This window comes from Corythoichthys intestinalis, chromosome 15 (assembly GCF_030265065.1).
Source record: "Corythoichthys intestinalis isolate RoL2023-P3 chromosome 15, ASM3026506v1, whole genome shotgun sequence".
NCBI classification, from domain to species: Eukaryota; Metazoa; Chordata; class Actinopteri; order Syngnathiformes; family Syngnathidae; genus Corythoichthys; species Corythoichthys intestinalis.
Genome location: NC_080409.1, coordinates 24,595,767 through 24,610,079, shown reverse-complemented (window position 1 = coordinate 24,610,079; position 14,313 = coordinate 24,595,767). Strand labels below are relative to the sequence as shown.

At 38.6% G+C, this 14,313-nt stretch overlaps 1 protein-coding gene across 2 annotated transcripts in view; it reads right to left on the bottom strand.

The window, feature by feature from the left end:
• Positions 1–14,313, bottom strand: part of LOC130930984 (zinc finger MYM-type protein 4-like) — a 73,921-nt gene that overhangs the window by 21,017 nt on the left and 38,591 nt on the right. For both annotated transcript variants that reach the window (XM_057859389.1, XM_057859388.1), the window contains exons 24-30: positions 13,122–13,355; positions 12,186–12,419; positions 9,842–10,081; positions 7,804–8,043; positions 6,052–6,297; positions 4,896–5,141; positions 2,344–2,559 (exon numbers count right to left, since the gene is read on the bottom strand). In XM_057859389.1, coding sequence (XP_057715372.1) covers positions 2,344–2,559; positions 4,896–5,141; positions 6,052–6,297; positions 7,804–8,043; positions 9,842–10,081; positions 12,186–12,419; positions 13,122–13,355 — 1,656 coding nt within the window. The remainder of the gene's footprint in view (positions 1–2,343; positions 2,560–4,895; positions 5,142–6,051; positions 6,298–7,803; positions 8,044–9,841; positions 10,082–12,185; positions 12,420–13,121; positions 13,356–14,313) is intronic.

Sequence of the window (14,313 nt, the reverse complement as noted above, 5' to 3'; positions counted from 1 at the left end):
GCCTTTCCTGGAGCAGAAAGTTTAATATAGTTTCTGAATTAGTTAATTTGGATCTTCACCCACATGAATGAATTTAAGTAGCAAAATGAAAGACAAAATTGGTTTGGTTGCAACATTGAGAGAATATTACGTTTTTGATACATTAAATTGTAATGAAGCTATATTAATGTGTCCGTTCATAAAAATGTAAGGATGACAGCAATTTCTAATAATTCTCAATTGGAGTATATTTTACAATTGACAAACTAAAGTACACACTGTGATAGGTCACAGGCGATCTTGCAGTCACTAATTAAACCTTTATTGCAGTAGTGTGTATTTTAATTTTGATGTACTGTAACCGTGTTTTTCATTTTGGTAAAATCAGCAGGCTTTAACAAACTGACCGCGCTTAAAGAGTTAATCTCCCGATTTCACCAAATCAATTTAAGGAGCATGGAAATAAATTATTATTTACATAATAATGAATGATGCTGAAACCGAAAATAAAAGACGTGCGAAAAGCAAAGCAAACTAGTATTTACGTTCGAATGGACGCTAACTATTACGATAAAACCGGAAGCTCGGAGCTCGAGCACTGCTTCATGTTGTCATTTCCGGTCTGAGAGCTGCAATATTGCGTCACTTCCTGTCTGCGGGATGGGTACTGAGACGAGCGGCGCAGGGTACTGAGAGAGGAGGGCTGCAGCCAGACTCTCTTGACCCGAACACCGGAGAGAAGGGGGGGGCACTAATGCTCATTTTTGTAACTGAACATTTTCTTTTGTCTATTTATTTTGTGGACATTGCCAAACACCCTCAGCTTCATGCACAGAAGGCTTGAACATGTAGCTGACTGTAAATTAAAATTAGTTTTCCTATTTATGTTTTTTTTTTTTGGGGGGGGGGGGTTGAATGTCTACCTCAGATTTTGTGCACTTTGTTAACTTTTAATTATAAACAATGTTCCTCATATTTGTGAAATGCTGTGTAGTAGTTCGTCACCATGCATCTTTGTTCAGACATTAAAGATCGGTTAGAGCAGCATCTGGTTTTGTCAAGATTCACTCAGAGGCAAAAATCAATACTTCAAATTTAAAAGATAAAAGAATTGATTATTATCATGATAATGATCCACTTCGACTAATAAGAACATTTTTATCGTAATAACAATTTTTGTCATATCAAGCCCACTCTAAGTACCCCTATATACCCCCTAAATATCAAAAAATGTGTATTACATGCTATATTATTAAAATAAACTAAACAATAAGATGCAAGAGACACTGTACGCGACTTAAAAAAAAAAAAAAAAAAAAAAAACGACTCGAGACAAAATGGCGGACGAGATTCCAGCATCATAAAGTCGAAATCACCTAAGTCAGGTACGTCTTAACCCGGGGACTAACTGTATTCAAGTTTGCACTTTATGTTCATTTTTTTTTTTTTTTTAACCAGTCCTGTTCATCTGTTTGACACGGAGAATGGAAGTCTAAGTGCCCGGGTAGCCTGAACAGTTTTAATGTTTCGCATTGAGAGTCTGACATACTCCCTTTGAGATCATTCAACATACCTCATTTATTACGACAAAACAGCGAACAGGAAGGGGTTATGGGGGAACAGAAGAAAAGAAACACAAGAGAAGAAAGAGAAAAAACACAAACAACAACAAGAAATACATTGAACGCCTAACTACACTAACTACTAATATGTTGGTGCTATTGTCAGCTAAATGTATTTCCGGTTGACACCATCGGGGGGCCTGTTGTAGAGTGTACACAAATCATCTCTGTGATCTAGAACCCAGTAATCGTGTGAATGCCTTGTGAGTGTAAGCCCGTTGGCGATCGACCCTACGCCGCCCCATCGCCAATCCCGGCACTGGGACACCCGCCCGAGCGCACCCAATAACGTCCAGCCACACGTGTGCGGCTATGTTCACTTTTTCAACTTCCAAAACAGTTCATTGAGCATCTTTGTAGTTTTTAGTGTAATAAATGATATATTTTTTCTGGTAAGAATTTAGTGAGTGTTGCATTGTCAGTCATAAAGTAGGCTATAGTGAAATATTATAATTTCATATTCATGAAATTGTGCCAAAAAAAAAAAAGGTGATACCAAGAAAGGGCATGATAAACATTTTTTACGTGGTTTAGAGAGGCAAAATAAGTACTTAAAAACAGCTAAAATAGGTTCAGGGCTTTAAGGGTTAATTGCCATTGTTAATGAATAATACATACAGTATAATACTACAGCGGGCCTTCAGGGGTAGTTGATGTTTCACATAATTTTTGTATTTTCAAACCCCTAGAGGACTTTAATTTTCTAATATGAGAATAAGCATAAAAATTTTCCATATCTCACCCATTGGAAAGTCATACTCCAAGTCAGTCATTGGGGACGAGGGAGGTTGCTGTTCCACAGTGATGGTGTCAGGGTGGTCACTTGTTGTTTTTTGCGGCTGGCTTTTACGGGTGGAACGGGTTGACTCTTTTGTCCTTATTGGGGGAGGAATCCCGGTTTGTGTCGTGTTTGGACTCTCCTCAACTTGCAACATTGTTGGGGTGACCACTTCTGATGCTGTAAAATACCATTGGAAAAATATATTTCTGTATGAGCCCGACTAATGGTGTCACAAATTAAAGAGCTCTTGCGAATGAGTCAAAAATTGAGTATCAGAAAACAACTCTACTATGTCTACTAAATGTCATCTAATGCATAAAAACAAATGATTCCCTTATTTTCTGCACTGTAAGGCGCATTGGACTATAAGGCGCACCTTGAATCTATGGTCTATTTTAAAACTGTTTTCACATATGGTGCACCATATTATAAGGTGCAGTAATAGAAGTAGTAGTGGTTTGGGTTGCATTATACATCCACTAGATGGTGCTGCGCGGAAGGGAATGTCATGCCATGATTAACCAATATTGATCCGTATTAAAGGCGCACTGTCTGCTTTTAAGAAAATCGAAGGCTTTTAGGTGCGCCTTATAGTGCGGAAAATACGGTAACTAAAAACAATGAGCCAGTGATTTCTGTGTTTTCACCAGCCAATCCAAGAGGTTTTTATTTTTTTTAAATTACTTGATTGAGCATTCTACCCGGTGCAGTACGTCATCTTCACAGTATAACAACTACCGGTACTTACAAGAGAAGCCAAAGTGCATATTGCCGCCTCAATTTACAGTCAATTTGTAACCATTGGCTAAAGAAAATAAAGACTTGGATACCATTTAAAAAACAAAAAAAACAAAACAAAACAAAAAAAAAACTTTGCCAGCTTATAATAAGTAATAATGTAGAGCTAGTCACATCAGACATGGACAGAAATTTTTTCTTGACACTGAAATTACAGTAGAAGTTTTGTGGTAAGCAAAGGTCTAAAATTAATCCTAATGGCGGTTCATGTCTGCCCTGTCCAAAAAAATTGCAACTAAATCCAAAGGTGCACTTTTCACATCTTGTCGTAGTAATAACTAAAAGGATCAGGATGATCATAGTTGGATGTGTTGATGTAGCAGCCTACTTGGAAGTACAAGATTATTTTTCATTCTTTATGGTTCAGTGGGAACTTCGGGAGTTTATTTTTGTTTCTGTTGACGCGACTACTGTAGTTAGCCATGTGAGCTACTCTTGCGCAAGTGAGAAAATAATCACATGAAAGAGACCTCTCATAAGCCTCAAAGGGTATACCAGCTTGACTTCCCTTTGAACCACTTTTGACAAAATATTTACTGGTTACTGTAGTGAGGCAATATCAGCCAGCACAGCTGTTTAATTATATTATACAACGTAGAAGATTTGTGCTACTCACTAAGCTTATTATTCTGGGGTGATGAATTTTAGAGAATTCACTCAGTTTTTGCATTTTCAAACTAATACCCATGAGGACTTTCACTTTTGTAACAGACTTTACTGTCAGTTGACAAGACTGCTCCCACAAACATTGCGCCACGCCTTCCCCTTGGGGGCCGACACAGGCAGAGATTGTGGCTTTAACTGTAATAAACACAAACCCACGCTGCGTTCAAACGCCGGATTTAGGTGGACAGTTTTACTGCATACAAGCAGGCAGGAGTGTCTCAATAGTGATTTGGTCGAGGGTTTAAGGTAATTATTATATAAAATAGCGTCACACATGTACTTTCAGACGTTGTGAAAAAAATGCATGGAAAAAATTAGGGTAACTTTAGCTTGAAATATTTACATAAAATGAATGATAACTGCCTGCTTTTTTCTTTTAACCAAGAATCTAGACTGTTCAATGTTCATATCTAAAGAAATTCAGGGATGTACACATTTATTTAAAATAATTTTCAACTTAAAAAGCTCTTTGTTTTGTGATGGCTACCCCTTTGGATTTTCACAATCTAAAAACGACAAGGGCCAGATAGCCAGCAAGATGTGCCTGCGTGCTGAGGCAATAGTAACATCGAAATTCAACCTACATAAGTCGTGATTGTATATAGAAAAATGCCAATTTTGTTTTTGTTGAGTAAATTTAAGACGATTCTGCATCCTTTCCTCAAGTATTAAGTTGCTTATACTACTATAGTACTTATATGATATGTTGAATATTGCTATTGATCCTGAAAATGTAAGTGATTATCTCTGCATTAGGTGATTTTTGTGCATCTAGTATAAAATTTGAGAATTTTATAGCCATTTTTCGGGATTTTATTAGGGAACGACTTTGAATTTTTTTTTAATGTCGCAGCTCATGGAGACTCACATACGACTAAGGTGCCTGTTTTGATTTTAGGCCGCTAGCGGCTTGGGTTTTGAAAATATTTGAATTTTTTGAAAATGTGCCCCCTACGGATAAGCGGAGCCCAGTCAACTGATAATGAAGTCTATGTTTGCAGCATAGTAAAAAAACATTAGTATCACCAACTGTTGAATTTTTAACTCACCCATTGGAATGTTATGCTCTGACTCAGTCATTGGAGAGGAGTGAAGCGGTTGTTCAACAGTGACAGAGTCTTGGTCTTCACTTGTTGGTGTAGCCTTCACCTTGCGTTTACGTGAGGCACGAACTGCGACTTTTTTCCTTGCTAAAATATCTGGAGGAGGAATTTGGGTTTGTGCTGTTTTCGGACTCTCTTCAAGTTGCTCAATTGTTGGCGCCACAACTTCTGACGCGGTATCTTTACCCCGGCCTGTAAAATACCATTAGAAAAACATACAGTTTTAAGTGCTCATTCCTGCCATCCTACAGTAAAAAGCTTCTGATAGCAAGAGCAAAAATAGAGCTTGTCAATATCGGAAAACAACTGTAATAATCATCCTTCTGCTGTGAATTTCAATCAGTTTAGCATTACTTGACATCCAATCCATTTGAAGTGTCAATGAGTTAATGGTTGCATTAATGTATGATATAATTGTAGTTTGATTTTATGAAAAACGTAATCTAATATCATTTTTGCTTTTCCCCAATCATCTGTAGTTTCAGTGGAGCACATTTTAATATCCTAACAGATTCATGGTTTGTACCCAAATCATGCAGATTTGATTTTATCAGATTTATTGAATATTTGAAAATCCTTATTTCAAAAAATATTTTGTCTTCTGTTAAGGGCACATGTCGATTAGCCATACTTTTTTGGTCACTGTACTTGTGCAGAACTTTTGAATAGGCAAACTAAAATCCATGAATCCATATTTTTGATAGAAAATACTGTATATACGTGGAGTGTAAAAACAGGCATATAGTTTAAAAAAAAAAAAAAAAAAAAAATCGCGCAATGATTCCCACCCAAAAATTCGAGCGATAAAAAAAAAAAAAAACAACAAAAAAACAAAAACAAAAGCCATGCTACTAGAGTTGTCTTCTTGTGCACTCCTTGTATATTAGCTTCCGTTTTAAATGATGCATCACACACCGTTAGTTTCCGACCACTGTTCCAGAAGCATACTTTTTAGGAGTGATTGACTTCAGGGGTTTAACTCAATTTTTGCATTGTGGAACCCCAACACAAATGTTGATTTGAGTTTTGTTTTTTGTTTTTTTTTTGCAAAGTGAACATCAGTAAATCAGCATCCACAACTCAAACTCATTCAGTATCTCACCAAATGTATAGACATCATCCAAATCAGTCAGAAGAGAGAAAGGAGGCTGTTGTTCAGCAGTGATGGTGTCTTGGAGGTCACTTGTTGGGTTAGCCTTCAGCTTGCGTTTACGTGGGGTACGATTTACTTGTTTTTTCTTTACTAAAGTTATTGGAGGAATAATTTTTGTTTGGGACGTGTTTGGACTCTCTTCAACTTGGGGGATTGTTGGAGTGACTACTTCCGATGTCATACTTTCATCCTTGCCTGAAAAATACCATTGGAAAAACATTATGGTAAACTGCTTCGTTGCTGTCACACATAAAGAGAGAGATTGACTTTATCGAAATCGGAAGATAACTCCAATGTGCCTCCCAATATTTGCCACAATGAAAAATAAGAAAATAACATTTCTCAAATGATTTAGTTGAAATACTGTAAAACTGCTATACAATTCTTCAATTTTACATTTACACTGCTGGTCGAATTGTGTCAGATAATGCTCAATTTCTCCCAGATAATGATTGTAATTACAAATGCTTCGGTAGTAATATCTTCATTATTTTTGCTTGCAATGAATAAACACAAAAGAGAATGAAAAAAAAAAAATCATTATCACCTTACAAAAACTCCAAAAATGGGCCAGGCAAAAGTATTGGCAACCTCAGCCTAATACTTGGTAGCATAACCTATAGACGAAATAACTGAACAACCGCTTCCGGTATCCATCAATGAGTTTCTTACAATGCTCTGCTGGAAATTTGGACCGTTCTTCTTTAGCCAACTGCTCCAGGTCTCTGAGAATTATAGAGTGCCTTCTCCAAACTGCCATTTTCAGATTTCTCCACAGCTGTTCTATGGGATTCAGGTCTGGACTCATTGCTGGCCACTTTAGAAGTCTCCAGTGCTTTCTCTCAAACCATTTTCTAGTGATTTTTGAAGTTTGTTTTGGGTCATTGTCCTGCTGGAAGACCCATTACCTCTGAGGGAGACCCAGCTTTCTCACACTGGACCCAACATTTTGCTGCAAAATTTGTTGGTAGTCTTCAGACTTCATAATGCCATGCACACGGTCAAGCAGTCCAGTGCCAAAGGCAGCCAAGCAACCCCAAAACATAAGGGAACCTCCACCATGTTTGACTGTGGGGACCTTGTTCTTTTCTTTGAAGGCCTCGTTTTTTTTCCCCTGTAAACTATGTTGATGCCTTTTCCCAAAAAGCTCTACTTTTGTCTCATCTGACCAGAGAACATCCTTCCAAAACATTTTTGGGTTTCTCAGGTAAGTTTGGCAAATTTCAGCCTGGCTTTTTTATGTCTCTGGGTCAGAAGGGGGGTCTTCCTGGGTATCCTACCATAGAGTCCCTTTTAATTCAGACGCCGATGGACAGTACGGGTTTAAACTGTTGTACCCTCGAACTGCAGGACAGCTTGACTGCAAATGTGATCAAGTAAGTAACAGGTGCTGTTAATTACACAAATGAGAGACGCATCACATGATTTTTCAAAGGGGGCCAATACTTCTGTCCGGCCCATTTTTGGAGTTTTGTGAAGAATGATAATGATTTAATTTTTCTTTCCATTCTCTTGTGTGTTTTTTCATTGATAGCAAAGTAAATGAAGATATTACAACCAAAGCATTTGTAATTGCAATCATTTTCTGGGAGAAATTGAGCATTATCTCAGAGAATTGCAGGGGTGCCTATGCCTTTGGCAGGCACTGTATGACATAATGAGATTAAGCATGAACAATTCTTAAACTCGTACATATCTCACCCAATGAGAGCTCATGCTCCAAATTGGTCAGTGGAGAAAAGGGAGGTTGTTTTTCAGCAGTGATGATATCTTGGTTGTCACTTTTTGGTTGAACCTTTAGCTTGCGTCTACGTTTACCTCCGACTTTTTTCCTGAATAAAGTAATCGGAGGAATAATTTCTTTTTGTGCTGCAATTGGACTCTCCTCAACCTGGCTGATTGTTGGATTGACCACTTCTGTTGTTGTACTTTCACCCGAGCCTGTAAAATACAATTGAAAAATATATTCAAGTAAGTGCCATCTTACATTAAAGAGCTCGTGAGAGCTAGAGGTAAAACTAAAGTTAATCAACATCAGAAGACAACGCTACCGGGTCTACCAATAAGTAATATAACAAAAACAAAGAAGATTCCTAAATTCTTCCAGAAAAATACTGTAAGATTCAAATACTGTGCAATAAGTAACTTTTATTTCACTCAAGAGGCATATATTTAAGCAGTGGTCAACAGATGTTTTGCAGCATTTTTGAACTGTCATAACCTAAGACCAATGGTGACCTAATTTTGCAGCATACACTGTAAAAAACTTTTTGTGGGTAGTAATTATATCCATATAAATTGTGTAGTGTAAAGTGAACTGTGTTAAATTGGTTAAAATTCTCTTTACCCAATTTTAATCAGTGAAAACTTCAACAAACAAGATAATATTGACTCAAAAATACTAGGTGTGTGCTCAAGGCTGCGCATGTGCCAACGCCTCTTTAAAACTGAAAGGAGGAGCATTTCATTTGGCCGGACATTCCAACTTGGATGGCTTTGTATAGTAGCAGGCAAGTTTGAAGTTACTGTTTCTTTTAAAATTGACAATGCGATAACATTAACAAGCCTGGCATTCTGCGTGTTAAATTAAGAAGCCCCTATAGTAAAAATATTTTATTCCTGACTTGCGACAGCCATTCCTAATAGCTAACAATGCTCTTCGGAGCATAGCAACATGAGTTGTCGGAAATAAGATTGCTTATTTTGAACCATTAAACTTATAATTACCTTTTCAGTTACAGCATACAATATTGTGAAATGTTTCGCCCTTCAGTATAACTGAGTGGCACCCCCCCCACCAATCCCCGACTGGAAGTACCCCGTTTGCCTTTGCTTGTGTGTGCCGCCTGCTGCGCATAGCCAGCAGCAGCTAACGTTACTGTTTACATTGAATGACAGTCCACCACAACTCGGATTGGTCAATATGTATTAAGGAACAACTCATCAGGAAGCATTCCAATAGCCTGATAATGATCCTAATTACTTGATTCAGGTGTGTTGGAAGAGAGAGACGTGAAAAACAGACTGGATAGGTGCCCTCTAGGACTGTAGCTGGGACACTTGCTCTAACATGTTTAACATGCTACATCATAGCACTATTGTGAGGTTCAAACATCTATGGTACAGCATGTTTGCAATTCATCCCAAACTGAAAGATGCGTGATGTACTGGTGTTGTTCACTGTTTAGTTAAAACTTCTTGAACTCATGTTGTTGTCATTTTACTTATTTTGGACTGATGTCCTTGTGTTCTTCACTCATCAGTTAATACTGTACTTGAACTCATACTATGAGTAATAAATGTCAATTTGTTAAATTTAATGAACAAATTGTCAATAAAAAAACAGTTGACAATCAAATGTTTCTCGTGTGCTATGACTTTAGGGTAAAACAAACCTTATCTACACTAGTAATTAAGTTGATATTTTAATTAGTATTTATTAAAAAAAAAGTTTTTTTAATTAAATCGGTAAAATATACAAATACACGACAATCATGAGTAAATAATACTCAATTTTAACAGGTATTAAGTGATATTATCGGTTTCAAAAGGTTAAGTAAACCTTCTCCAAATTATTTGAGTATATTATCGTTGAGACATTTAGGTAATATTTACTTAGTAAAATTGGCTAAACTTTACACTATCAAACTGAGGGTAAATTGTTACCACAATTTTATTGAGTAAATTATATTGGTTGTTTTTTTACAGTGTAGTGAGAACCAACTCGTTTATATCTTACCTAGTGGAAAGTCATGCTTCAAATCAATCATTGGAGAGAAGGGAGACTGTTCTTTAGCAGTGATGTCGTCTTGTTTGTCACTTGTTGGTTGAGCCTTTAGCTTGCGTCTACGTTTACCTCCGACTTTTTTCCTTAATAAAGTAATTGGAGGAATAATTTCTTTTTGTGCTGCGTTTGGACTCTCCTCAATCTGGTTGATTGGTGGATTGACCACTTCTGTTTTTGTACTTTCACCCGAGCCTGTAAAATATCATTGGGAAAAGATATTTTCCAGAAGTGCCATCTTAAAGAGCTCATGAGAGAAGATGTAAAACCAGGGGTGAAGGTGGGATTGAACAGTCCGGAACGCCGTTACGCTAAGAGATTCGGCGCCGGAACGGGGAGGAACGGTGCTTTGATCCCGAAAAGAGGTTGGGGTTACTGCTGTTTTTGTTAACTGTTATTTTGCAAATCATTGAAAAAAAAATACAATTTTGAAAATTTATTAGTTTCTCATGTTTGCCTTGTGGTAGTATGTGTAATGCAGTAGCCTAATGCATGTGTAAAACCAGGTATACAATAGGTATAACTGTGCCAAAAGCAGTTTTCTCTGCATTTCAGTGGTATTATGAGGTTTCACCCGCCTCCCCAAAAAAATACAAATCTGGCTCCATGACGACCTTTGAGTTCCGGCAAGACATTCTAGCCACTTTCACCCTTGGGTAAAACAAGCTAAAGTTAATCAATATTAGAAAACAACTTACCGGGCCTACTAATAAGTAATATAACAAAAACAAAACATTAAAAGTAAAAAAAAAATTAAGTCACAATGCATATACACTCACCAGCCACTTTATTCGGTACACTATGCTAGTAACGAGTTGGACCCCTTTTGCCTTCAGAACTGCCTCAATTCTTCGTGGCATAGATTCAACAAGGTGCTGGAAGAGTTTGGTCCATATTGACATGATGGCATCACACAGTTGGTGCAGATTTGTCGGCTGCACATCCATGATGCGAATCTCCCGTTCCACCACATCCCAAAGATGCTCCTTTGGATTGAGATCTTGTGACTGTGGAGGCCATTTGAGTACAGTGAACTCATTGTCATGTTCAAGAAACCAGTCTGAGATGATTCCAGCTTTATGACATGGCGCATTATCCTGCTGAAAGTACCTATCAGAAGTTGGGTACATTGTGGTCATAAAGGGATGTACATGGTCAGCAACAATACTCAGGTAGGCTGTGGCGTTCCAACGATGCTCAATTGGTACCAAGGGGCCCAAACAGTGCCAAGAAAATATTCCCCACACCCTTAGACCACCACCACCAGCCTGAACCGTTGATACTAGGCAGGATGGATCCATGGTTTCATGTTGTTGACGCCAAATTCTGACCCTACCATCCGAATGTCGCAGCAGAAATCGAGACTCATCAGACCAGACAACGTTTTTCTTTTGTCCAATTTCGATGAGCTTGTGCAAATTGTAGCCTCAGTTTCCTGTTCTTAGCTGAAAGGAGTGGCACCCGGCGTGGTCTTCAGCTGCTGTAGCCCATCTGCCTCAAAGTTCGACATACTGTGCGTTCAGAGATGCTCTTCTGCCTACCTTGGTTGTAACGGGTGGTTATTTGAGTCACAGTTGCCTTTCTATCAGCTCAAACCAGTCTGGCCATTCTCCTCTGACCTCTGACATCAACAAGGCATTTCCGCCCACAGAACTGCCGCTCACTAGATATTTTTTCTTTTTCGGACCATTCTCTGTAAACCCTAGAGATGGTTGTGCGTGAAAATCCCAGGAGATCAGCACTTTCTGAAATACTCAGACCAGCCCTTCTGGCACCAACAACCATGCCACGTTCAAAGTCACTCAAATCACCTTTCTTCCCCATACTGATGCTCGGTTTGAACTGCAGGAGATTGTCTTAAACCATTGGTGTCAAACCGATTCCACAAAGGGCCGCAATGGGTCCTGGTCTTTGTTCTAACAGATCCAGCACAGACAGTTCAACCAATGAGGTTTCTGCTAAAATAAGCAGCACCTGAAAGCAAACAACTGATTACGCTTGTAAAACACCAGATTGGTGAAAAGGTATTCATCTTGTTTGGTTGGAATGAAATCCAGCACCCACTGCGGCCCTTTGAGGACCGGTTTGACACCTGTGTCTTAAACCATGTCTACATGCCTAAATGCACTGAGTTGCCGCCATGTGATTGGCTGATTAGTTGGACAGGTGTACCTAATAAAGTGGCTGGTGAGTGTATTTATGGAGTGGTCAAGTTTTGGTACATTTTTGAACCGTCAAAACCTGAAACCAATGGTGACTTTTTTGCAATATAGTGAAAATTAACTCATTTCTATCTCACCCAGTGGAAAGTCATGCATCAAATCAGTCATTGGAGAAAATTGTTCTTGAGCAGTGATGTCGTCTTGGTTGTCACTTGTTGGTTGAGCCTTCAGCCTGGGTTTACGTCTACTTGCCACCTTTTTCCTTGACAAAGTAATTGGAGGAATAATTTCTTTTTGTGCTGCGTTTGGACTCTCCTCAATCTGGTTGATTGGTGGATTGACCACTTCTGTTTTTGTACTTTCACCCGAGCCTGTAAAATATCATTGGGAAAAGATATTTTCCAGAAGTGCCATCTTAAAGAGCTCATGAGAGAAGATGTAAAACCAGGGGTGAAGGTGGGCTTGAACGGTCCGGAACACCGTTCCACTAAGAGATTCGGCGCCGGAACGGGGAGGAACGGTGCTTTGATCCCGAAAAGAGGTTGGGGTTACTGCTGTTTTTGTTAACTGTTATTTTGCAAATCATTGGAAAATATAATTTTGAAAATTTGTTTTTCATGTTTGCCTTGTGGTAGTATGTGTAATGCAGTAGCCTAATGCATGTGTAAACCCAGGTATACAGTATACAATAGGTATAACTGTGCCAAAAGCAGTTTTCGCTGCATTTCAGTGATATTATGAGGTTTCACCCGCCTCTCAAAAAAAAAAAAAAAAAAAAAAAAAAAAAAAATCTGGCTCCATGACGACCTTCGAGTTCCGGCAAGACATTCTAGCCACTTTCACCCTTGGGTAAAACTAGAGCTTAAGTTAATCAAATTAGAAAACAACTTACCGGGCCTACTAATAAGTAATATAACAAAAACAAAACATTAAAAGTAAAAAAAAATTAACTCACAAAGCATATAGTATTTATGGAGTGGTCAACAGTTTTGGTACATTTTTGAACCGTCAAAACCTGACACCAATGGTGACTTTTTTGCAATATATTGAAAATCAACTCATTTCTATCTCACCCAGTGGAAAGTCATGCATCAAATCAGTCACTGGAGAAAATTGTTCTTGAGCAGTGATGTCGTCTTGGTTGTCACTTGTTGGTTGAGCCTTCAGCCTGGGTTTACGTCTACTTGCCACCTTTTTCCTTGACAAAGTAATTGGAGGAATAATTTCCTTTTGTGGTGTGTTTAGACCCTCCTCAATCTGGCTGATCGGTGGATTGACCACTTCTGTTGTTTTATTTTCACCCAAGCCTGTAAAATACCATTGAAAAAATATATTCCAGAAGTGAGATCTCATATTAAAGCGCTCATGAGAGCTAGAGGTAAAACTAAAGTTGATCAATATTAGAAAACAACTCTACCGGCATTCTGCAATTCTTTCTACACGGTGAGACGTCCTACACAATGCTCAGTGAGCAAGGATCTACACGCATGCGCACATCAGTTAAAAGCGGCGAGTAGTCACTATTTTTGTTTTTATTGAGTTTTTTATTTTCATTCATTTCCTTTTCATTGTCTCAAAAACACTTTTTGCATGAATTTCCCTCTCATGCTTTTAACCGTTGTGTTTTCTTGTGGTAGCTTAAAAGCAGTGTTGATCTATTGGGGGATGGCGTAGAGTAGTTGTCCCCCAACCCAGAGGTTGTGGGTTCAATTCTCTGCCCTGATGAACTCGCCTAAGTATCCTTGAGCAAGACACTGAACCCCACATTGCTCCTGGTGCTGTGTCACCAGTAGGTAGTTGGCGATGTAGTGTAAAGTGCTTTGAGCGCCTTGAAAGGTGGAAAAGCGCTATACAAGTATAACACCATTTACCATTTATAGACCACATTAGTCACATAGCGTATTTTCTTAAAGTGCCTGTGACACGAAAAAGCATGTTTATTTCATAATACACGCGGTATTTTATGCCCCTGAATGATATGGGCCGCTTGGATGTGTGTGGAAGCGATCGCTATTTTTATTTAGTTTTTTGAATCCCGCGCCATGAAAATGAGTGACTTCCGGCTTCGGTCTTGCATTGAGGAGGAGGGCGCTGTGACGTGTACGGTAGAAGACGTCCTCTTCACGCTACAGTGTACTGTTGTGTATGAGGAAGAAGGATTCAGCTGATTTTGCGGATTAATACGTTTATTTTTCGCATCACGCCAGCCAAACGGCTGCAGAAAAATCATTCTGTATGAGGGAGAGGTGTATGCGCCTTTTTGGA